Consider the following 23,508-nt stretch of genomic DNA (forward strand, 5'->3'; position numbering starts at 1 on the left):
TGAGGACATGGTGATGATGGTGAGAATTTTGAGTCAGTCACTTCCGGAATTTGTAGAATGTGACCATCAACTATTTGTAGAAATGTGACCAGCTACTATTTTGAATAAGGAAAAGACTTGGCAACCAATAAGTGTGGATAAACCAAAGATGTGCTCACTTAAATAATGCAGAGATATCAACAGGTTTCTTGATCTTATTTAACATTTTAACCTGAAAGACATTTATTGTATTATACCTTATCTGGGATATGAGGTTGGAAAGCGTTTTGGAAGGCTTTGTGATTTTCTTGTATTACTTGTAACTGCTTTTTGAACCCTCCTGGTCTTGAATCTTTATTTTTCCTCAGAATTCTACCACTACAGATAAAAGTAAATTTTCAAATCAGGTTATGTCCCTTGGGATAAAGGAGATAGTATTAGTTTATAAGTTTCTTAGGGAAATATTTTTTTAAAACATTAATCAAAATGCTTGGAGAAGTTTTAGAAAAATGGTAGAACCAGAAGATATCTAAATGGAAGGAATCTGACCTCTGCGGATCAAGTTGGAGTAGTGTACTGTGGCCCTTTAACCCTTTGTGTTGTTTTCCTGTAATATACCTTTCAAGACAGTCGTATAATTTGGGGTAGTCATAATCAATGAGGTTAGAATATTTTAATCCTGTTTGTCTTTGTTACTCTTTACCTCTATATTTTAGAATTTTGATTAGTCATTGGATTTATGATGATCTTGATCATAAATTCTTTAGAGTCTCTGAAATAAAATATTCTGCACCAAATATGTAAGGTAAAGTGCTGTGGTATTTTCTGCGCCTTTGCATAAAGCAAGGGACTTAGAGAAGCACCTTTGATTAGCGTATTGGTACTTATTGTTTAATATTGCCTGACAATTTTCCTCTTAAATCTGTGACATGATTTTCTCTTGTTTCTAGCTCTGAAGCTCTAAGAAATGACATTGGGCTTGAATTAAAGTCTCCATTGCCAGATTTTGAGAAGAGCAAAAAGATTTCTCTTCTTCATTCAAGCAAGGAAAAGCTGAGAAGGTGAATTATGGTACAGTCTGTTTTTAGTATTATTCCTTTCAAGGAAGAAATTACTTTCATGAATTTCATAATTTTTGGTAGTACTGTTAAAAGTCTCTGTGAAACTAGTAAATCTGGCAACTAAATACATGCCACTTGCTCATTCATTCCTTTATTCATTCAGCAAATATCTGTGAGTAGCTGATATGTGCCAAAATATGACTAGAGCACCAGATAAAACAAAATTAATCCTTGCCTTCAAGATCTTAGTCTAGTGCTCAAACAGACTTCCAAATAGGCTATTACATAGAAAATTATGTTTTCATAAATGTCGTGATAGAGAACAGCACATAGTAAGCACACTGGGAAAGTTACCTAAGACAGAACGAGGGAGCAGGAAGGCTGTCTTGAGGAAATGATAGCTAAATTGAGCTTCAAATGCAAAGTGACTCTTAATTTGGTTTAAAAGTCAGGGGAGGATCTTTCATGTGGCAGGAATAGAGGTACAGACGCTGGCAGTATAAGAAAGTTCTGTGAATTTATGAACCTGCAAGTGTGTCCATGTACTTGGCTATAATGGCACAAGTGGGAAGAGGCAAGAGATGAGAAGTAGTAGGTACGGTTTGTGCACATCATGTTAAGGAATTTGAATCTGAAACTGGTGGGGAGGCACTGAAGGATTTTTGCAAAGGAGTGATGTGATAAGATTTATACCTAGAGCGAACACTCCAGCAGGATGTTAGAAAGTGAGTTGAATATGGAAGCCTGTGGAATCTGTCAAAAGAAGTAATGAATCCTAACTATGGTTTTAGAAATGGGATAAGGAAGAATAAACCAGTTCCAGATACACTAAGTGGGTAGATTCAATGTAAGCATGGATGCAGGAGGAGTCAAGTGTAACTTGCAAGTAGATGTTGCGTCCACCAACTGGGAAGTCCAGTAGAATGGCAGGCTGGCAGTGGGAGATGGTTTTTGCTCCTGTTGGGTGTGAACACCTCCAGGTTTACACGTGTCCATTCAGGAGTTGGCCCTTAGGTTCTAGAGAAAGATCTAGGCTAGAAATATGGACTTAGAACTCTCAGGATACAGTGTCTACTTGGTGGATATGATGACTTTGCAAAGCATGTAGAGAAGAGAAAAGTGGAAAAAAGAGAACCTTGGGGAAAATCTATGCAAAGTATGGGAAGCAGAGAAGAAATTGGGGAAAAGAAAGATCAGAAAACCAAGAGGGATTGGAATTGAGGGGACCAGGAAGAAGAGTTTCCTAAAGGAGTAAGTGTTGAAGAGTATCACATGACACAGAGAACATGTAAGGGGAGAACTAATAATTAACTATTTGTGTTTGGCAAAACCTAAACATCATTGGTCTTGGCAAAAATAATTTCATTGGCATGGTTAGGGAAGAAGCACCATTGTGGAAAGATGGAACACGAAAGGTGGGAGCATAAATGAAAGGAAAGAGAAAATGAGGGGTGTGTGATATGTAAAAGGAGAGCTAGAGTAAAATGAGAAATTTTGATAAGATTGGGCCAGACTTGAATATGTTTATATTTAAATTCCAAAAGAAAATAGCTGGAAGAGAGATAGAGGTCTTAAAGAAACTCATGTTCTGATTACCTATGTTGTAAAAAATGGCATATCCGTGGTATAAAAAATGAAGCCAGAATTTGTTGGCTTGATACATGGTTTTATGGATTAACAATTTGAGCAGGGCTCAGTGGGCATTTATTTTGCCTACATGATATCAACTGGTGTCACTTGGTAGTATGCAGCTAGTGGATGATCTAGTCAGGACAGTCCAAGACATTATGTCTGGAGCCTTTGCAGGGATGGCTGGAAGGCTAAGCTCAGCTGGGGCTATCAATTGAAGCTTCTTCAGCATGGTAGTCTCAGGGTTGTCAGTCGTCTTACATGGCAGCTCAGGGCTTCACTGTTCCAAGAGACAGGGAGAAGAAGCTGCCATTGTCTTAAGGCCTGGGACCAGAAACTGGCTCAGTGCTATTTCTCCCATATGCTGTTGGTCACAGCAGTCACAGAACTTTCCTGATCTAAAGGAAGGATACATAGAACCCCAACCTCTCAGTGGGAGGAATGTCAAATAATATTAATCCCCTACAGCTGGAGAGGGGGTTGGTGATGGACTTGGTATCCCTAAGTAGATAGAAGCTTATGGAATCTAGAACCAGGTGGGAGAACACCTCTTCTACTAAAATGGAGAGAAGCTAAAGCTAAATGTGGATAAAGATGAATCTTTTCATGGGGGTCAGAAAGGAGGAGGAAGTTGAGTAATTTCTGCAAGATGGCCTCCATTATCTGCTGAAGATCAGTTGATAGATAGATGGGTTTTGGGCTTGGTGAGATGGGCTGTTGGATGGGCTAGTTTTGTCCGAAAGACCTTCACTCACATGTTTGCTGCTTTGGCCGAATGAAGACTTAGGTTGTGTCTGCTGGCTAGTGCTAGCCCATAGATTTCACTGATTGGCACTTACCGAGAAAAATACAGTGCAACGAGTGTGTTTATATTTTGCAATTTATATACATATAAATTGCATATATATATATATATATATATATATATATAAAATGCAATTTATAATCTAAGATTTTATTTTCCATATTTTATTTGGTGTTAAAATTATAATATTTCTAATTGGTTGCAATGAAAGGACATTGGGAGATGCTACCTCTCTTATTTTTCATGTTGAGATCTAATGTTGGAAATCTTTTATTGGTCCTCCAAACTTCTGTGTTGTTTGTATTTTTTTACATTTTAATGGTTGATGAAAACTAAAATCTGAGGACCACTCGTGTACCAACTAAAAAGATGCTTTGGAGGGTGTGTACCCCTGTGGCATTATTTAAAGAACTATAAATCTTTGTTTCCCAAAAAGAAAAGCTATAACCAGGGTGCCCCATCTTCCCCTTTAGAGATTTGCTTGAGAGATAACAGAACCCATCCCTAATTATTTTTTTGCCTTTTCTCCTCTTAACCCTTATGATGATGCCTGTGAATCATAAAATGGATGCTTCTAGTCTGTTTCCCTTCCTTCTTCTCCTCCCAGTCAGCTGCTTTATACATGCTTTTGTCTTGTCTTGATCCTTTTGTAACACAATGTTGACTAATGTTGAGATAATGGTCCCGGCTGATGGTTTTGAATATTCACATTTGGAAAGTTCTTTTTAAAACAAGTCTGTTTTCTTTATCAAAACAGATTAATAAAAATTGGCTACCTCATTCTAATATTCTTGGTGAAATCCCTTTTGTCATACGTGTTTTAAATACATTAAAAATGTTTTTATCTTGTTAAGGTGTACTTTTCAGAGTACACCATTTTGTTTGTGTCTCTGTGAATCTGAAATGATAGCGGTTTAATAATTTTGGGGATGTCTACTCCCTTGGAGAGATGTGAAAGTGATAGTATCTCACAAACGAAGGCTTTTCCAGGACAGAGCAAGTCTTAGAAATTCAAGGAGAGTAGAACAGGGAGTTCTCAGAGGTCCCAAATCCTGTCTGGCCAAAAGGCTTCCCTTTGTGAGTTCTTGTTTGCTTGAGACACATTTGTGCAGAGGCGAGACCCAAGGACTTAGTTTGGATGAGATCTTTGTCCTCAGATCCCTTATGGCCGCTCAGAATCACTCTTAAATGGGGGAGAATGAAACCAGATTGGTTCTTTTCCCGACTCACTTGGATTGGATCATAACCAAGCTGGCTACTGGCTACTGTGATAAGACAAAACATGCCCTTTGACCTGTTGTTGTCTATTGCTGTTCCATATACAAAGGAAAAAGAAAAAGACAAGAATGTATGGAGTCTCTGGAGCCTGTTATCCTACATCTTTGAGCCAACAATAATATCCTTCAAAGTTTCACTAAACATGTCCTCCCTCATTCTTTTCTTCTGTTTTCTCTTAGTTAAAAAAAAAAAATCATGGTATAATTAACATACAAGGAGATGTAATGAAGTTAACCTACAATGAAATCTTCAGTGTATGTTTTTTAAATCTCTTTGGTGAAGTGTTCATTTTTTTTGTCTATCTTTCTCCTGGGTTTTTCTGGGGTTTTTTTTCTTGTTGATTTTTGGAAATTCATTATATATTCTGGATATACTAGCCTTTTGCCAAAATCCATATTGCAAATATCTTCTCTCAGACCATGTGTTGATATATACATATTTTAAGTTAATACATAAGACTTGAAAGAAATTCTGCTCACAGGAGATCACTTTGAGTTGAGTCCCACTCAAAGGATGAAACTTTACTTAATCTATTTGCTCCACTATCACTTAAGGATACAGGTATTATATTTTCCTGCCCTGTCCTAACCTCAAGTTCCTAATCTTGATGTGAGAGCCAGAAAGATTTGAGAAGCAATGAACAAGGCTAGATCCATAATGTTTGCTAATACACTCTATAGTCTCAGGAATATTCGAGAATTTAGGATAAAGAGTTACACTTAATTGATAGCAGATTAAATTAGTGTCTGTGAGAGGTAAGTTGCATGTGTTTCGGTGTATGGTTTGATGAATTTAAAAAGGTGGTTTGTTACCCGCTGTTCCCAAGAGGAGGTATTATCACGCCATTTAGGGCTACATAGGGAAGCACCAGGGTTGGTCACGAGGCAGACAAATGGATACACCCATCTAAACCACAACATTTCCATTATATTAAATGTTCCCTTGTGTATTAAGCATGGCTTTTTATTCTGATGTTTCCACATCGGGGAACTTACTGACCATGGGGAGACTGCCCATCCCATGGGTAGCCAGATTCTGGAGATCGTAAATGACTTGCCAGTGAGCATGACTTGCGTATGTGCAAACTGACCCATCCAGAGACCACCCCATGCCCACCCCCTCTATCTGGCTCTTATGCTCCAGCCAATATTCCCCTGCCCTTATCACCTCAGGGTGAAGTGCTACCACACAACTTGGGACAGCCCCTCCGTCCCAGAGCCTGCTGAAATTATTCAAAGTAGCCTATCCTAAGCCCGCTTATCTACCTTGCCTGTTCCTTCTCTCAGAAACTGCAATAAAGGCTCCTGCCCTTGTTTTCATCTGACTCCCTTCTGCCTCCTAACTGCCCCTGGTGCTTTCCCATGTGGTCCTGTGTGGTGTGAAGCGGCTCCCTCCTCTTGGGAACTGTGAGTAACAAACTGTCGTTTTAATGGCAACCATCTCCTGATCTGTTGGCCTCCCCATACCTGAATAATAATAAAACCTGCATTTTAAGTTACCTCATGCTCTTTCCTGGTCTATCCTCTCCCATCCCCTAGAGGCAGCTACTATTCTGACTTCTATCAGTATAGATTTGTTTTCCTTGTTCTAGAACTTTATATAAATGGAACCATCAACATGTGCAGTTAGGTCTGGCTTCTTTTCACCCAGCAAATGTTTTAAGATTCATTAACGTTGTTGTGTGTTTTAGCGGTTCTTTCTTTTTTACGGTTGAGGAACATTCCATTGTGTAAATATACCACACTTTGGTTATTCATTCTTCGGGTTTTATCTATTAAGAATAAAGCTACCATGGGGGAGCCTGGCTGGCTTAGTCGTAGAGCATGCGACTCTTGATCTCAGGGTCCTGAGCTTACTTAAAAAAAAAAAAGAAAAAGAAAAAGAAGAAAGCTACTGTGGATATAAAAGAATATAATATATTCTTTATATAAAAGATATAAAAGAATATATTTTTTTAATTTTAATTATATCTTTATATAATTTATTTTAATTATATCTTTATATAAAAGATATAAAAGAATATAATATATTCTTTAATATATAATATAATATATAAATATATTAAAAAAAGGATATAAAAGAATAAAAATTATTTTATATATGTTTCGTGAACTTAGATTTCCATTTCCCTCAGAAACAGAGTGGTGTACCACAGGATTAGCGTAAGTTTCTCTTTTTTAGGAGACTTCCAAGCAGAAATCTAAAATAGTAGCACCATTTTGCACTCCCACCAGCAATAGATGAGGGGGCTCATTGCTCCATATCCTCATCAACATTTGGTATTGTTAGTCTTTTCCGTTTTAGTCATTCTTGTGGTTGTGCAGTGTGATCTGTGATTCAAAATTTGTGTTTTCCTGATGATTAATGAGGTCGAGCAGCTTTTCGTGTGCTTTTGGCCATTTGTGTATCTTTTTTTGTGAAGTCTGTTCAAATCTTTTGTCCCTTGGAAAAAACCTTTTGTTTACTTGTGTTTTTATTATTGAGTTGGAGGAGCTCTTTAATATTCTGGATTCAAATCCTTTGTCAAATGTCTTGAAATATTTTCTTCTAGCCTGCGGATAACTGTTCATTTTTGTGAACTCTTACATCTTTTGATGAACAGAAGCTTTTAAAAATCTTTGATGAAGTCCAATTTATCGGTATTTAAAAATATGTATCATACTTCCTCTGTCCTGTATTAGCAATCATTGCTAATGTTGCAGCTACAAGTCGCAATTACATGTCCCTATGTTGTCTACAAGATGTTTTATAGTTTTAGCTTTTATGATTATCTTAAATTCATTTTTATGCATGGGATGAAGTGTTGAGATTGGGTTTGTTTTTTTTTTCAGATGGAGATTTTCAAATTTTTATTGAAAAACCTTTCCATTCTTTAGAGAATTGCTTTGGTACTTTCATAAAATTCAATTACCATATAATTATCAGTGTATTTCTAGATTCCCTGTTCCACTGATCTACTTATCTATCTTCTCCGCCAGTATTACATGTAGTGAATAATGTAGCTTTACTATTCTCAAAATCAGATAAAGTCCTCCAACTTTGTTCTTCATTTTCAAGTTGCTTTGGGTATTAAAGGTCCTTCGAATTTTGAAATAAGCTTGTCAATTTCTTCCTTTAAAAAATCCTGCTAAGATATTGATTAGGATTGTGTTGAATCAGTAGATCAGTTTAGGGGATAATTGATGTTGAACAGTATTGATTCTGGCAGTCCATCTCTCCATTTTTTAAAGGCCTTTATTTCAACAGTATTTTGTAGTTTATTAAATTTATTTCTGAATGTTTTGTCAGGTTTAAAAAAAATTTTGTGAGCAAATTTTTATTCACATATCCAAAATTTTCATAACTAGCATCTAGAATTAAATTTACTTTGTATGTTGACCTACCATCCCCTGACCTAGCTTTACCTATTCATCGCTTCTAGTTATTTTTTTGTGGATTTCTCACATACACAATTATGTCATCTGTGACTAAAGACATCTTTTTCCCCCAATCTTTGTGGCTTTTATTTCTGTTTCCTGCCTTAGTACCCTGGTTAGATTCACCAGTTTGTTTGTTTTTTTAAATTAGAAGTGATAAAAGTAGCATCCTTGCCTTGTTTACAATCTTACAGGGGAAGTGTTAAGTCTTTTATCATTACTTATGATGTAGGCTCTGTTTTTATACACGCCTTTTATCAGCTTAAAAAAGTGTTCTATTCCTATTTCAAGTTTTCATCATGAATGGATGTAAAATTTTGTCAGTGTGTTTTTGGTATTTATTATCTTGAATACAGATGTTCTTTTCTGTTAATGTACTGGTGACATTGATTATTTTAAAATGCTTATACTCTGTCTTGAAGTATTCTCTTACATATTGCTAGACTTGGTTTGCTGATATTTCATTAACAATTTTTGTATCTGTGTTCATGAAGGTTATTGGTCTCTAATTTTTCTTAGGCCTTTATTGGATTTTGGTATCAGGGAAATGCTGACCTCATAAATGAAATAGAAAGTCTTCTTTCTTTCCTCTTCTGTTTTCTGAAAGAGTTGTGTAAGATTGATATGTTTTGTAGAATTCAAATGTAAAGTTATCTAGGCTTGGAATTTTCTCTGTGGGAAGTTTTAATTAAAAATTCAATTTCTTTAATGATTACAGGACTAGATTTTCTGTTTTTCCTCTCAGTTGGTTTAATTTATGTCTTTCAAGAAATTTGTCCATTTAACCTAAGGTGTTAAATTTCTTGAATGACTCTTTGTTCATAATACACTCTTATAGTCTTTTTAGTGTCTGCAGGTCTCTGATGATATTCCTTCTTTCATTTCTGACATTGATACTTTATGTTTTCATTCTTTTTTTTTCTTGATCAATCTGACAAGGGGTTTACCAGTTTTATTGATTTTTTTCAGTGAACCAAATTTTTATTCATTGATTTTCTATATTATTTGCCCATTTTATATTTGATTCCACTGTCATTTCCTTTCTTTCCCTATACTTTGCTCTTTTTTCTATTTTCTTAGGTATAAACTTAAATAATTGATTTTAAACTTTTCTTCTTTCTTTTTAAAGATTTATTTATTTTAGAGAAAGGGGGGGAGGGGGGAGAGGCAGAGGGAGAGGGAAAGAGAGAATCCTTAGGCAGACACCCTGCTGAGCACAGAGCTGAAAACCCTGAGATCATGATCTGAGCCAAAATCAAGAGTCAGTCGCTTAACCAACTGAAAAAAAATTTCATAAAACATACATATAAAAGAATATGTATGATAAATACTGTTGTAAGCAATTTTTTAATTCATATATCCAAAATTTTCATAACTAGCGTTTAGAATTAAATTTATTTAACCAACTGAATCACCTGGGTGCCCATCTTTTTTTCTTTTCTAATAAAAGTGTTTAAAACTATAAATTTCCATTTATAAAAGTTTTTTTCTTATCAGTGCTTTAGCTGCATCTCATAAATTTTGACATATTAGATTTTCACTATCCTTTAGTCCACAATATTTTTCTCGTAGCCCTTGTAATTTTTCCTTTGACCGCTGGTTATTCAGAAGTGTGTAACTTAATTTCCAAATGTTTGGAGATTTTCTAGGTAATTGATTTATAATTTAATTACATTATCATCTGAGAATATTCTGTCAGGTTTCTATCCTTTGATATTTTCTGAGCTTTGTTTTATGGCCCAAAGTATGGTCACCCTTGATGAGTATTCCATGTGTACTTGAACAGAATGTGTATTTTGCTGTTTGGGGGTATAGTGTTCTAAATATTAATAAGGTAGAATTGGTTAGTAGTGTTTTTCATATATATTCTGTATCCTTATTGATTTTTCTGAGAGTTAAAATCTTCGGTGATGACTGTAGATTGCTCTATTTTTTACTTCATTCCTGTCAGTTTTTCCTTCATGTGTTTTGAAATTGTTAGTTGCCTGTCTTCTTTTTTTTTTGAGATTTTATTTATTTATTTGAAAGAGAGAGAGAGAGAAGGAGCATAAGTTGGGGGATGTGCAGGAGGGAGAAGGAGAAGCAGACTCCCCACTGAGCAGGGAGCCAGATGGGGGACTCAATCCCAAGACCCTGAGATCATGACCTAAGCTGAAGTCCAGAAGCTTAATCCTGAGCCACCCAGGTCCCCCAGTTGCCTGTCTTCTTAGTGAATTGACCATTTATCCTTAGGAGGTGAAAAGCTCTAATTATCTATGTTAATACTTCATCTTAAAATCCACTTTGATATTCCTAAAGCTTTCTTATGAAAGCAAGGTTTTTTATAACCTTAATATGTCTTTATATTTAGAGTATCTCTTGTAAAGAGCATGTAGTTGAATCTTATTTTTCTTTTTAATTTGCCCATTCGGACAAACTCTGCTGTTCAATTGGAATGTTTATTTGATTTACATATAATTACTGTTAAGTTTGACCTTAGGTCCATGATTTTTCTATTTGTTTTCACTAGTTCTGTTTTCTTTTCCTTTTTCCCCCTCATTGCTTGCCTTCTTTTGAATTAATCAAGTGTGTTTTGCCTTCCTTTTTATCTCCTCTGTTGGCTTTTGAGCTAAAATTATTATTTTTAGTTGTTGCTCTAGGGTTATAGTATGCATCCTTAACTTACCATAGTCTACCTTGATTTGACATTATGACACTTAATATACAATAGTATATTTCCACGTACCTCTATTTTTGTTATTGTTGTCACATATTTTACTTTTACATATGTTATCAATCCCACATTTTTATTATTTTTGTTTTAAATTGTAAGCTAATCTTCCATTTATCTTTTACTATGTAACAAATTACCCTAAAACTTGGTAGCTAAAAACAATAGCCTATTCATCATATCTTACAATTTTATGGATTATCAATTTGAGTAGAACTTGATTCTGTGATTCTTCTCCACATGGTGTTTACTGTGATTACCCCCATGGTGTTCAGCTGACAAATGGCCTGTCTAGAGGCCTAGCCAGCTTCATCCACACAGATAGTCTCTTGGTGGGGGATGGTTGAGACATTGTGCTCAGATGGGTTGCTCTCTTTCCCTGTAGTCCCAACACCTCTCCACATGGTCTCTCCAGCAAGCTAGACAGACGTCTTCCCTGATGGCTCAGGGTTTAATGAGACCAGTGTTGAAGCTATGCCTTCTTAAATGCTAGTCCTAGAACTGTTGTAGTTACTTCTCTGGATGTCTTTTGGTTAAAGCAGGCACAGGCCAGCAGAGATTCAAGGAGAGGGGAAATAGACCCTACACATTTATTGAAGAAGTGGTAAATAATTTTCAGTCATTTTAACCTATAACTATTGTTTTTTCTTTCAGCTCAAATTTTAGGGTTTTTTTTGTTTTTGTTTTTAGTAAAACAATATCTTCACTGTTTACAAGGTTTTTTCTGAGTTGCAAAAATTCTCTTTGTGTTTTTTTCTGTATTTCCATGTTTTTTTCCCTCTGTGTTCTCCCATTCAATCTTGGCTGCCACAGTCAGACAGGTAGAAAGTATGAGAACACTTTGTTCTTTCATCTGTAGTAGAAACCTCAGCAGCAAACATAACTGCTCCAGATCTGTCAGAGGACTACTTTTGGCTTTTAACATATTAATAAATTGGAAATAAATTAGCTTTTTATGTATGCTACCATACTTCTGATACCCACCGCTTCTTTGTGTAAATCATATTTCCATCGGGTATTATTTCCTAACAGTAAATAATGAAATAAGTTACTTTCACATAAAAGATAACTAGGAGATTTTGACATCAGCAGACCTGCAGGGTAAGAGAGCTAAAGGATATTCTTTAGGCTAAATGGAAATGATAACAAATGGAAACTTGGATCTTTAGGAAGGGCTGAATAGAATCAGAAATGACAAACACGTGGATAAATATTAGAAAACAGATATTTTCCCTCTATACTTCTATAAAATGCTTCAGACTGTTACAAGTCAAAATTATGGCATTATATTGTGGGGCTGGTAATAAAGTTGACTCTTAAACAGCACATGAGTTAGGGGCACCAATACCCATGCAGTCAAAAATTTGTGTATAACTTTTGACTCCCCCCAAAACTTAGCTACTAATAGCCTACTGATGACCAGAAGCCTTACCAATAACAGAAAGTTGATTAACACATAGTTTGTATTATATATATATATATGTACATTATACACTGTATTCTCACAATAAAGTAAGCTAAATAAAAGAAAATATTATTAATAAAATCATAAGGAAGATAAAATACATTTAAGGTTTACTATACCGTATTTACTGAAAAAAATCTGTGTATAAATGGACCTATGCAGTTCAAACCCATGTTGTTCAGGGATCAACTATATACATAGATGTAGTACATATGACAACTATAGCATGAAGGATGAGTGGGGCAAAGGTACTTACGTGATTGTAGCATTTATGTATTTTATGTGATGTCATAAAATTTTAACTCTAAATAGACTATGAAAAGTTATACATTGTAATCCCTAGAACATCCCTAGACCAACAAAGAGATATGCAGAAGGTATAGCTTTGAAGCCAATAAGCAAATTAAAATTGAATTTTAAAAATTATTCAAAAAGAAGACAAGAAAGGAAGAATAGAAGAACAAAAAGCCAAAGAAACACAGGGGAAAAAATCATAAAACAGTAGACCATTATCCACCTATATCCAACTTATAGCACAGATTGTCAGGATGGATAAAAACAAACAAAAAACAAGATCCATCTATCTGTTGTCCACTATAAACATAGACACAGTAGGGTAAATAAATAGAAAAATATATACTGTGAAACATATGTATAAGAAGACCAGACTTGTTACGTTAATACCAAATAAAGTAGACTTCAAGACAACCAGTATCACTTGAAGTAAAGGAAAACTTTTCATAATGATGAAAGAATCAACTTATCAGAATGATATAGCAGTCACAAATAGTATGTGATTATGTAATTGAAACAATAGTTCACAGAATTAAAGATACAAATATCAGTAAACATTGTTGGAGATTTTACATCCCTCTCTCAGCAACCGATACCAAACTAGACACCAAAAATCAGTAAGATACAGAAGATGCGAACTGTTAACCACCTTGATCTAGTAGGTATTTATAGAACATTGTGTACAGCAACTGCAACAGGATACACATTCTTTTCAAAGGCACATGGTACATTCACTTAGATAAATTGTATGCTGGAGGTTATAATATGTTTTGATACATTTAAAAAAGTTGAATTCAGGAATATGTTCCCTCACCACAATGAAGTTAAATTAAAAATCAGTAAGAATTAGATGTAAAGGAAAACCTCAAATATTTGAAAGTCTAAAAACATACTTCTACATAGTCCATGGGTAAAAGAAAAATATCACAAGAAAAATTAGAAAATATTGCAAACTGAATGATGGTGAGAAAAGAATATTTCAAAATGTGCGAGATGCAGCTAAAGGAAAGCTTATGGAAAACACTATAGCTTTAAATGCTTATATTGGGAAAGGCAAAAGGTCTAAAAATCAATGACCTAAGAGTCTATTTTAAGGAGCTAGAAAAAGTACATTTAAAGCCAAAGTAAATAGAAAAATGGGGAAAACAGGCAGGTGAGCAAAGAGACTGAAAGCATTTTACCAATATCTTGAATGAAAGAGGAATTATCACTATATATCCTATTAATATTTAAATATAAAAAGGATATATTTTGAAGAATTTTATGCCAGTAAGCTCAGCAACTTAAACAAAACGGGCACATTTTTGAAAAACACAATTTACCAACACTGAGATCAGATGAAGCAGAAAATCTGAATAGTTCTATATAAAAAATAAATTGAACTTGTTATTAAAAACCTTACCAAAGAGAAAACATTAATCTTAGATGGTTTTACTGATGAATTCTGTCAAACATTTAAAGAATACCAACTTTAAATTCTTATAGGAAGTGGAAGAGGAGGGAATATTTCCTAACCCATTTCATGAAGCCAGCAAACCCTAAACTTAAGACATTATTAAAAAATACAAAATTACAGACCAATATATCCCTCATGAATGGGGACATAAAAATACTTAACATAATTTTAGCAAATCAAATCAAGTAATATACATGTATGAAGATGTAATACATCATGACCATACAAGGTATATCTTAGAAAAGCAAAGCTGGTGCAACATTTAAAACATCAATCAATGTAATTCGCATTAAACAGAATAAAGGAGAAAAACCATATGATTAACAGATTCTGAAAAATTATTTGACTACATTCAATACGCTTTCAAGATTAAAACAAACAAACAAAAAAACCTTTCAGCAAATCAGACATGGAAGAGAACTTCCTCAATCTGTTAAAGGAAAACCTATAGCTAGTATTGTACTTAATGATGAAAATCTGACCATGTTCTTTAGAAAGATCTGGGAAAAGAGTGTCCATCCTACCGCTTCTATTCATTATTGACTAAACTGTCCTAGCCATTGCAATTAGGTAAGAAAAAGAAATATACTGATTAGAAAGGAAGAAGCAAAACTTTCTTATTTATAGATGGCATGTTTATAAAGTCCTAAGACACCTACAAAACAACCTCTAGAACCAAAAAATTAATATAGCAAGGTTGCTGGATGTAAGATCAATGTACAAAAATTAATTGTATTTTATATATAACCAACCAACAATAAGGAAATGAAAATTAGGGGTGCCTGAATGGCTCAGCTGGTTAAATGTCTGACTCTTAATTTTGACTCAAGTTGTGATCTCAGGGTCATGAGACTGAGCCATGCCTTGGGCTCCCTGCTCAGCAGGAAGTCTGCTAAGCTTCTCCCCCCCCCACCACTCCTCCCCCTGCTTGCATTCTTTCTCTCTCTCTCAAATAAATAAAATCTTTTTTAAAAAGAAAATTAAAATTAAAAATAATTACATTTGCAACAGAGTAAAAAAGCCTTATAATACTTATGGAAAAACATGCAAAAGACACGTAGGATTTATACATTGATCACTCAAAATATTGCCGTGAGAAACTAAGGAAAATCTAAATCATGCATTATACCATAACTACAAATTGAAAGAATCATTATTGTTAAAAATGTTAGTTCTCACCAAATTGAAATATAACTTTATTTGCATATAAATGGTAATTCCAGTAGGGATTTCTTTGGTAAAAATTGATAATCTGATTAAAAAATAAAAAAGACCTAGAATATAAAAGGACTTAGAATAAAGCAGTCTTGAAAAAGTACAACAAAATTGGAAGAAACTAGCTGACTTCAAAACTTAATATACAGCTACAGTAATCAGTATGTTACTATCATAATAACAAATAGATCAGTAGAACATAATACCCCAATACTGGATCCACACATTTGTGTAATTTGATTTTCAGTAAATCACCAGAGCAAACTTATTGGGAAATAAAAGTCTTTTCTATAAATGGTTGGAACATCTGGATATCCAAATGGAGAAACAATGAACCTTCACCCCTTATTCATACCATATAAAAATTAATTCAAGATGGAGCATAGACTGATCTATACCATAAAGCTAAAACTATAACACTTCTAAAATAGCACTGTTTAATAGAACTTTCTGCAATGTTAAGAATTTCCTATATCTAAGTCATTGTACAATAAAGTAGCTGCTAGTCATTTGTACACATTGGAAATGTGTCTATTGTAACAGGAAGTTAATTTTAAATTTAATTTTTAACTAGTTTATATAGACTAATGGCTATAGATGTCTGTGTAGACCAGTCTGTTGGACTGTATTGGACAGAACAGTTCTAGAAAAAAGCATAGGAAATGTCTTCACAAGCTGAGGATGGGCAGCTGTTCCTTAGACACAGAAAGCAATAACCATAAAAGAAAGAGTAGACGAATTAGACTTATCAAAACTTAAAACTTTTGCTATCAAAATACACCGCTAAAGAAAATAAATAGGCAAACCATAGACTGGGAGAAAATATTTGCAAAACAAGTATGCTGACAAAATTCTGGTATTACACATAGTACAGAACTCCTAACGCTCAATACCAAAAAGCCCTGCAATCCAGTTAAAATGGAAATAAAATACTTGAACAGACACTTCACAAAGGAAGATCTGCAAGTGCACAATAAGCACCAAAAAAAGTGCTCAACATAATTTTTTGTCATGGAAATGCAAATTAAAGCACGAGGTACTACTGTGTATCCTTCAGAAAAGCCAAAATGCTAAAATTAAAACTACTGACAATATTAAATGTTGTCAAGGTTTTGAAACAACAGGAACCCTCATACACTGATGGTAGGAGTGTGCAATGGTACTATTTTGGGAAAAGTTCTGCCAGTTTCTTATAAATTTATAAAATTAACCCATTAATTCTATTCCTAAATATGTTCCCAGAGAAATAAAAAAACATGCATTCACAAAAAGACGTACAGAATGATCTAGCACTTTTATCCATAATGACCCACAACTGGAAACAGCTGAAGTGTTTATCAGTAAGAGAATGTATAGATAAGCTGTGGCATATTTATACTATGGAATACTGTTACTCAGTAAAAAGAAACAAACCCCTGACACTAAACAGCCACATGGACAAATCTCAAAAATATTGTGCTTCGTGAAAGAAATCTTACATAAAATGGCACGTGCTGTAAGTTTTGATTTATATGAAGTTCAAAGAGAAGTGAGACTAATGTGGGATGGAAAAATATCAGAAATGTTGTTGCCCCTTTTGAAAGATAAGATTGGGAAGGAACATAAGGAACTTTCTGGAGTTGTAACAATGTTAATTAGGGTTTTTGTTACATAGTTTTGTGCATTTGTCAAAACTCATAGAATGGTACCCTTAAGATTTGTGTATTTTATGTAACTTTTATTTGAAAATAAAATAATTCTAGCTAATGATCTGTTTAAGAGTTTAGTACCTTAAATTTACACCTTACTTTGAAATGCTTCAGTATAATACAATGGATTGATGTATGGCCAGTGGGATGATTTATAAATGACAGAGCAAAGACCATGAATGTTCATTGTAGATTCTAGGTAGGTGCAGTATACACATGTTCTCTGCACAAATTCTTTCTTCCAACTTTTAAGAATTAAGATTCTTCAGTCTTTCTGTGTGTTTGAACATTTTCCTAATGAATGTTGGGAAAAATTTCTAATATGATTTTTTTAGTATAAAAGTGACTTGTACCTAGCAAAATATTTAGGAAATATAAAAAATAAAAGGAAGAAATAATAGTTTCCATAACCCAACCATCCAGAAATAACTATTACTTGATGGTTTCACTTTCAAGTCTTTTTCTATGCTTTATTTTTACTTTATTTAATGTCTATGATCATATTTTATATACTGCCTTATATTTTATACTTCTATCCTATAAAATATTCTGTTTTTCCCTAATAAGATGTATAGCTTTTCATTTCCACTGCCAGATAGTATTCTACTGAGTTAGTATACTAGAGCTTACTTAAGTAAACTATTTTGTGTGTGTAGGTTGTGTTTTTATCTTACTGATATACTGCTATAATGGATATCATTTTCCAAAAAGTTTGTTCTGTGTTTTAGGTCCTTGTAAGTGCAAGTACCATGTCAAAGGGTATGAAAAGTTTTGAAGCTCTTCATACACATTGTCAAATTGTTGACATTTTTTCTAGAGTAGTCCCTGAGACACCTCTATAGAACCCTCAGAGCTGCTCAAAGTCCAGTTAAAACACCACTGACCTAGAATATTTGAGTTATTCACAGGCTATCTATCAAATTGAATTTTCTTTAAGATTTATTTTTTTTAGAGAGAGAGAGAGAGTGTGTGTGTGCACATGCACATGCAAATGGAAGAGGTACAGGGAGAGAGAGAACCCCTAGCAGACTCCCCACAGAGCATGGAGCCCAATGCAGAACTGGTCCCACAATTCTGAGACCATGACCCCAGATGAAATCAAGAGCTGGATGCTTAACTGACTGAGCTACCCATGTGCTCCAAATTGGATTTTTTTTTTTTTTTTTTTTCTGTTTTGAGGTTCAGAAAGGCTTAGTGACTTGCAAAGATTCCTGCTGGTAATTGATAGAGCCACCATTTGACCCTGCATATGTCCAGGAACACAAATCAGGTGTTCAATAATGTTGGTTAAATGAACACATGCATAAATGAAGGTACCAAAGGCTTACATCAAAGGCTTAGATTTACATTTCCAATGCATTTCCCTTCAGAACTAGGAAAGACTTAGGTTATCAGGCTGACACGAGCCTGAATGACATTCTCACTTGTGTATTGGTTTATTTGTTCCATTCATACCTACCTCATGTGACGAAAGCAGCTTTCTGATTTTTCTTTGGCTCAGAACACGGAATTACATGTAAAGCACATGTAATTACAAGATGCTAATTGATCTGTTGTTGGAAATGTGGTCCAGGTTACAGTGACTTGAGTATCTCCTGATGATTCTTTGTCTGCTAGGCTTCTAGTGTGAATGGCAAAGCACTTATGCAGAGCATGCCACTCCCCCCTCTGAGGACAGTTTCCATAGGCAGGGTCATTCTGCACACTGCAGCAGGCCTGGGGCAAGTGAACTGCGGCTACCATCATACAGACATTGTACTCGGCAGCAGTGTGAGCAGATGCCCCAGGAAGCTGTGGTTCCAGGGGCTAAGGAGACTGCTGGCTTATGGGGACACGGCCTTTCTGGGAAACAAACTCAATGGGGAGGGAGGCAGCTCCTCTGTAAGCAAACCCAGGAGGAAGGAGTGTTTGTCCTTGTGTACAAGGAAGAAAGACTAATTATTCCTTATTCACAATTCTCTGCTCAGAGAACGAATCAAGTATTGCTGTGAGCAGCTGCGTATTCTGTTACCATATATAAAGGGAAGAAAGAATGACTCGGCTTCGATTCTTGAGGCAACAGTTGATTATGTGAAGTACATTCGGGAGAAAATCCCTCCAGCCATTATGGGCCAGGTATTTGACTCCATGCCCTTGAATTTTATCCTCATGCACAGTGCTTTAAAGCCACAGTTTTATTCTTTTTCATTGGAAATGCATGTGTGTTTGTGTAAAAGAAAAAATATCTGTATCTAAATAAACCATTCTCTCTCTCAGATTACAGAAGTACTTCAGAGCAATAGGAGGTTTTGTAAGAAACAGCAGATGTCCATCCAGCTATCCCTCCCAGGCACGATCATGGCACAAAGGTACGATGAGGGCTCTTGTGAATTGGAAGTTGGCTTGTTAGTTTCCTCTGATGCTAATGCTAGAAGTATTGTATAAACAGCACCGAACCCACCCATAATGAAAACTCAAGTATTTTTAAGAATCGATGAACTTGGGGTGCCTGGGTCGCACAGTCAGTTAAGCATCCAACTCTTGATTTCAGCTCAGGTCATGATATCAGGGTTGTGAGATCAAGCCCTGTGTGGGGCTCCATGCTGGGCATGGAGCCTGCTTAAGATTCTCTCCCTCTCCCTCCGCCCTTCCTCCCCCACCCCGCCCCCTATGGTGCCTACACACTGTCTCTCAAAAAACAAAAACAAAAACAAAAAATTTGAACTTTTCCCATTGCCAATGTGTGTCATTTAGTCACAGTGATAAAATATGTAATATTCTCAGACCCATGATCCTTTCATCATTTGAGTCACTCTTATTTCTTCTCTTGTTAATTCTGAAGATCTTAAAATACGGCTTTATCAGTAGTGATGGTCGTGACTGGCAGACCGACAGAGGCAGGATGCATTCTAGCATTCCTCTGTCCCAGGAGGTCATGGGCCCTGGAGTAGTCCAGCCCTATTTCAGTTGGGAGATTTTAAAGAATTTGCTAGTACAAAATGTGGCATGCCAAATGAACGCTTTCTTATTTAAATGTATTAGAATATATAAACAAAGAAAACCTATAAAACAAATCATTCCTCCACATCCTAAACAATCATCACGAATCCTGTTCAGCCATTTGTTCTTATGCCTAAATTATCCATAGTTTAGGCTCTGTCTGTGTTATTTAGAACTTGAATGATAGAAGAACAATTGAACTCAGCAGTGTGCATGCACTCTTCCTTGAGAATTGTGTAAGGTGTTTTTTTTTTTCTGTCCTTTTAAGGGAAAATGGTGTGTTGACAAGCACTTATTCGCCTGTGAGAGGGATCCGATTCCTGGCTAATAAGTGCTTGAATGTGTACTCTGTTCCTGCCTCGGGGGGCTCCTTGGATGAAGCTGTGAGAGGTGAGCTCCACCTGACAGCCTGTGTGGTCGTAGTATGCTTGGCTTACGTGGCGTCCTGGGCACCCTCGCACTTCTGTGCATTTACTGCCATTGCCAGGGAAAGGAGTGTAGCTAGAAGATTACACCTTGAGCCCTTTTGGTATTACCTGCTTGAAGTACACAAGATGGCCACAGGCATTTAAATGGTGTTATCTCAGAAATTGGGTTTAAAATTGGCCGTCGTTCCCAGAAAGCTTATCTTCTTTTTAGTGAGGAATAACTGACATACATTATATCAGCTTCAGGTGTACAACATGATTTACGTGTACACATTGTGAAATGATCACCACAATACGTCCGCTTAGCATGTGTCAACGCGATTACAGTATTTTTTCTTGTGATGAGAAGTTTAAAGATCTAGTCTCTTAGAAACTTTTAAATATGCAGTATAGTATTATCAATTATAATCACCATGCTGGACACTATATACCCATGACTTTTCTATTTTGTAACTGGAAGGTTTATACCTTTTATACCCATTTCATCCACCTGCCCCAACTCCCACCTCTGGAAACCACTGGTCTGTTCTCTATATCTATGAGCTCCATTTTTATATGTTTGTTTGCTTTTTGAGATTCTGTATATAAATGAGATCATACAGTATTTGTCTTTCTTTTTCTTACTTCACAAAGCATGATGGCCTCAGGGTCCATCTATATTGTTATAAATGGCAAGATTTCATTCTTTTTTATGGCTGGATGATATTTCAGTGTGTGTGTATTTATATATCTATATCACATTTTCTTTATCCATTTATCTGTCAGTGGAGACTTAGGCAGTTCTTGGCTCTTGTCATTAATGCTGCAATGAACATAGAGGTGCCTATATCTTTTTGAGTTAATATTTTCATTTTCTTTGCATAAATACTCAGAGATAGGATTGTTGGATCATATAGTAGCATTATTTTAATTTTTTTGAGGAACCTCCATTCTGTTTCCAATAGTGGCTGGATCAGTTTACATTCCCACCAACAGGACACAAGTACATATCCTTGCCAACACTTACCATTTCTTGTTTTTTTGATAATAGCCATTCTAATGGATATGAGGTAATATCTTGTGGTTTTGATTTACATTTCCCTGCTGATTAATGATGTTCAACATCTTTTCATGTGCCCATTGGCCATTTGTATGTCTTCTTTGGAAAAATGCCTATTTAGATCCTCTGTCCATGTTTAAATTAGTTTGTTTCTTTGCTATTGGCTTATAGCAAAGGAGTTTATATAGGAGTTTATATAGGAGTTCTTTATATATTTTGGATATTAACGCCTTATCTGTTATATGATTTGCAAATATTTTCTCCCATTCCATAGGTTTCCTTTTCATTTGGTTGATAGTTTCGTTTGCTGTGCAGAAGCTTTTTGCTTTGATATTATATCCCCACTTGTTTATTTTTGCTTTTGTTGCCTCTGCTTTTGGTATCAAATCCAAAAATCATCTCCAAAAACAATGTCAAGGAGCTTACCCCCTGTTTTCTTCTAGGAGTTTTATGGTTTCAGGTTTTATGTTAAAGTCTTTAATGTATTGTGAGTTAATTTTTGTGTATGGTGTAAGATAGTTTCATTCTCTTGCATGTGATGTCCAGTTTCATTCTCTTGCATGTGATGTCCAGTTTCATTCTCTTGCATGTGATGTCCAGTAGAAAGCTCATCTTATAAATGATAAGCACATTGGTGACTTTATTACATGAATAGAATCTAAAGGAAAGGAAGTACTCAAATTAATTGAGTACTAATTATGTACTGAGCATTTAATATTTAATAATTCAACATTAATATATATTAACATATTATATGTAGTATATATTAATATATTAATTGTAGATAATTATATTATATATAACTATATAATTGATACATATTATATATTAATATATAATATATATAAAATAAAATAGCATTTAATAATATAACATATTAACCTTTTACCTCCTTCACATCTTTGCTTAACTTGCTTAAATGTCACCTTCTCAGTGAGTCTCAACCACTCAATTAAAACTGCATGCTCCTTTCCAGCATCACATAATACATGGGACTTCTTATCCACTTTCTCTACTGTATTTTTTCATAGACTTATTTCCTTCTAATATTCTTTATTTGTATATGTTCTTATGGCCTGTCTTCTCCCACTAAAATATCAACTCCATGAAGATAGGGAATTTTTTTCCCCTCTTTTGTTCATTGTTGTATTTCTAGTACCTGGAGCACTCACCATCATGTAGTTGGTACTCGAGAAACCTTCACTATGTGACTATTCCTTGTGAAAAAACATACCCACTGTGAGGCATTTTTGTTGTTTGTGTTATAAAGTCTAGGCGTGCCCATGTACTGGTACAAATCTGAAGATGGAAAAAAGCAGAGCCAGAGTAAAAGAGCACAGTTACCGGTTTGTGACTTTTCTGTTCCTGAAGGTTCCTCTTCACTGAGAAACCAGTAAGGCACGGAGCTCCTAATCATCATGTTGGATGCTGACCTGTCTCTTCAGTGCCCTGAGTCTGAGGTCACTCTTGTGCTGACTTACTTGAAGGGACTCCACTCGCTTACGTCAGCACCTTCGCTGTGCCGGGAATGTCCTTTCCGTACTCTACCTGGGGAACTGCCCGTTCATCCCTTAGTTCTCAGCTTTAACGTCCCTGCTTGAAAGATGGGGGCACAAAGACAAACAAGACGCATTCTTGTTCTTACGGGGCTCGCAAATTAGTAGCAGAGAGGGTCACAAAACAAAATATGATTCCTACAGTACTTTAAATGCTGTAGTAGAGACACTGTGCATAATATGCGGACGTAGTAAACGCCGCAGGAACAAATGATGTTACTAGGGACAGTGAGCAAAGTCAAAAGAGAAAGAGGCCAAAGATAGAACACAGCTCTCCTTGTTCTAAAGTCAAATAAGCTTCAGGGTGCTTTATTAGTCAATTTAGTCTTTTCTCCTGACTTGGGGCAGAAGGGAGGAGAAGCGAAAAAAGGGTAGCCATGAGCCATGGTTAATCTACTTCAAGTAGTTGTGGCTGAGTATCACCCAGAGTGACTAAAGCAGCTCAGATTAAATCAGAAAGAGATCGGGCCATATGCCTGTCAAAGTTACTTCGGGAACATACAGTGCTTA

General features: G+C 35.4%; 1 protein-coding gene across 1 annotated transcript in view; it reads left to right on the forward strand.

The window, feature by feature from the left end:
- The window catches only part of SOHLH2 (spermatogenesis and oogenesis specific basic helix-loop-helix 2), a 47,475-nt gene that overhangs the window by 20,045 nt on the left and 3,922 nt on the right, over window positions 1-23,508 (forward strand). Inside the window, exons 6-9 of the mRNA XM_087864915.1 lie at window positions 930-1,040; window positions 18,964-19,111; window positions 19,253-19,344; window positions 20,244-20,365. Of these exons, the coding sequence (XP_087721041.1) occupies window positions 930-1,040; window positions 18,964-19,111; window positions 19,253-19,344; window positions 20,244-20,365 (473 nt within the window). The remainder of the gene's footprint in view (window positions 1-929; window positions 1,041-18,963; window positions 19,112-19,252; window positions 19,345-20,243; window positions 20,366-23,508) is intronic.

The sequence above is a fragment of the Ursus americanus genome, chromosome 10, assembly GCF_024610735.1.
Source record: "Ursus americanus isolate L20-20 chromosome 10, mUrsAme1.1.p, whole genome shotgun sequence".
NCBI lineage: Eukaryota > Metazoa > Chordata > Mammalia > Carnivora > Ursidae > Ursus > Ursus americanus.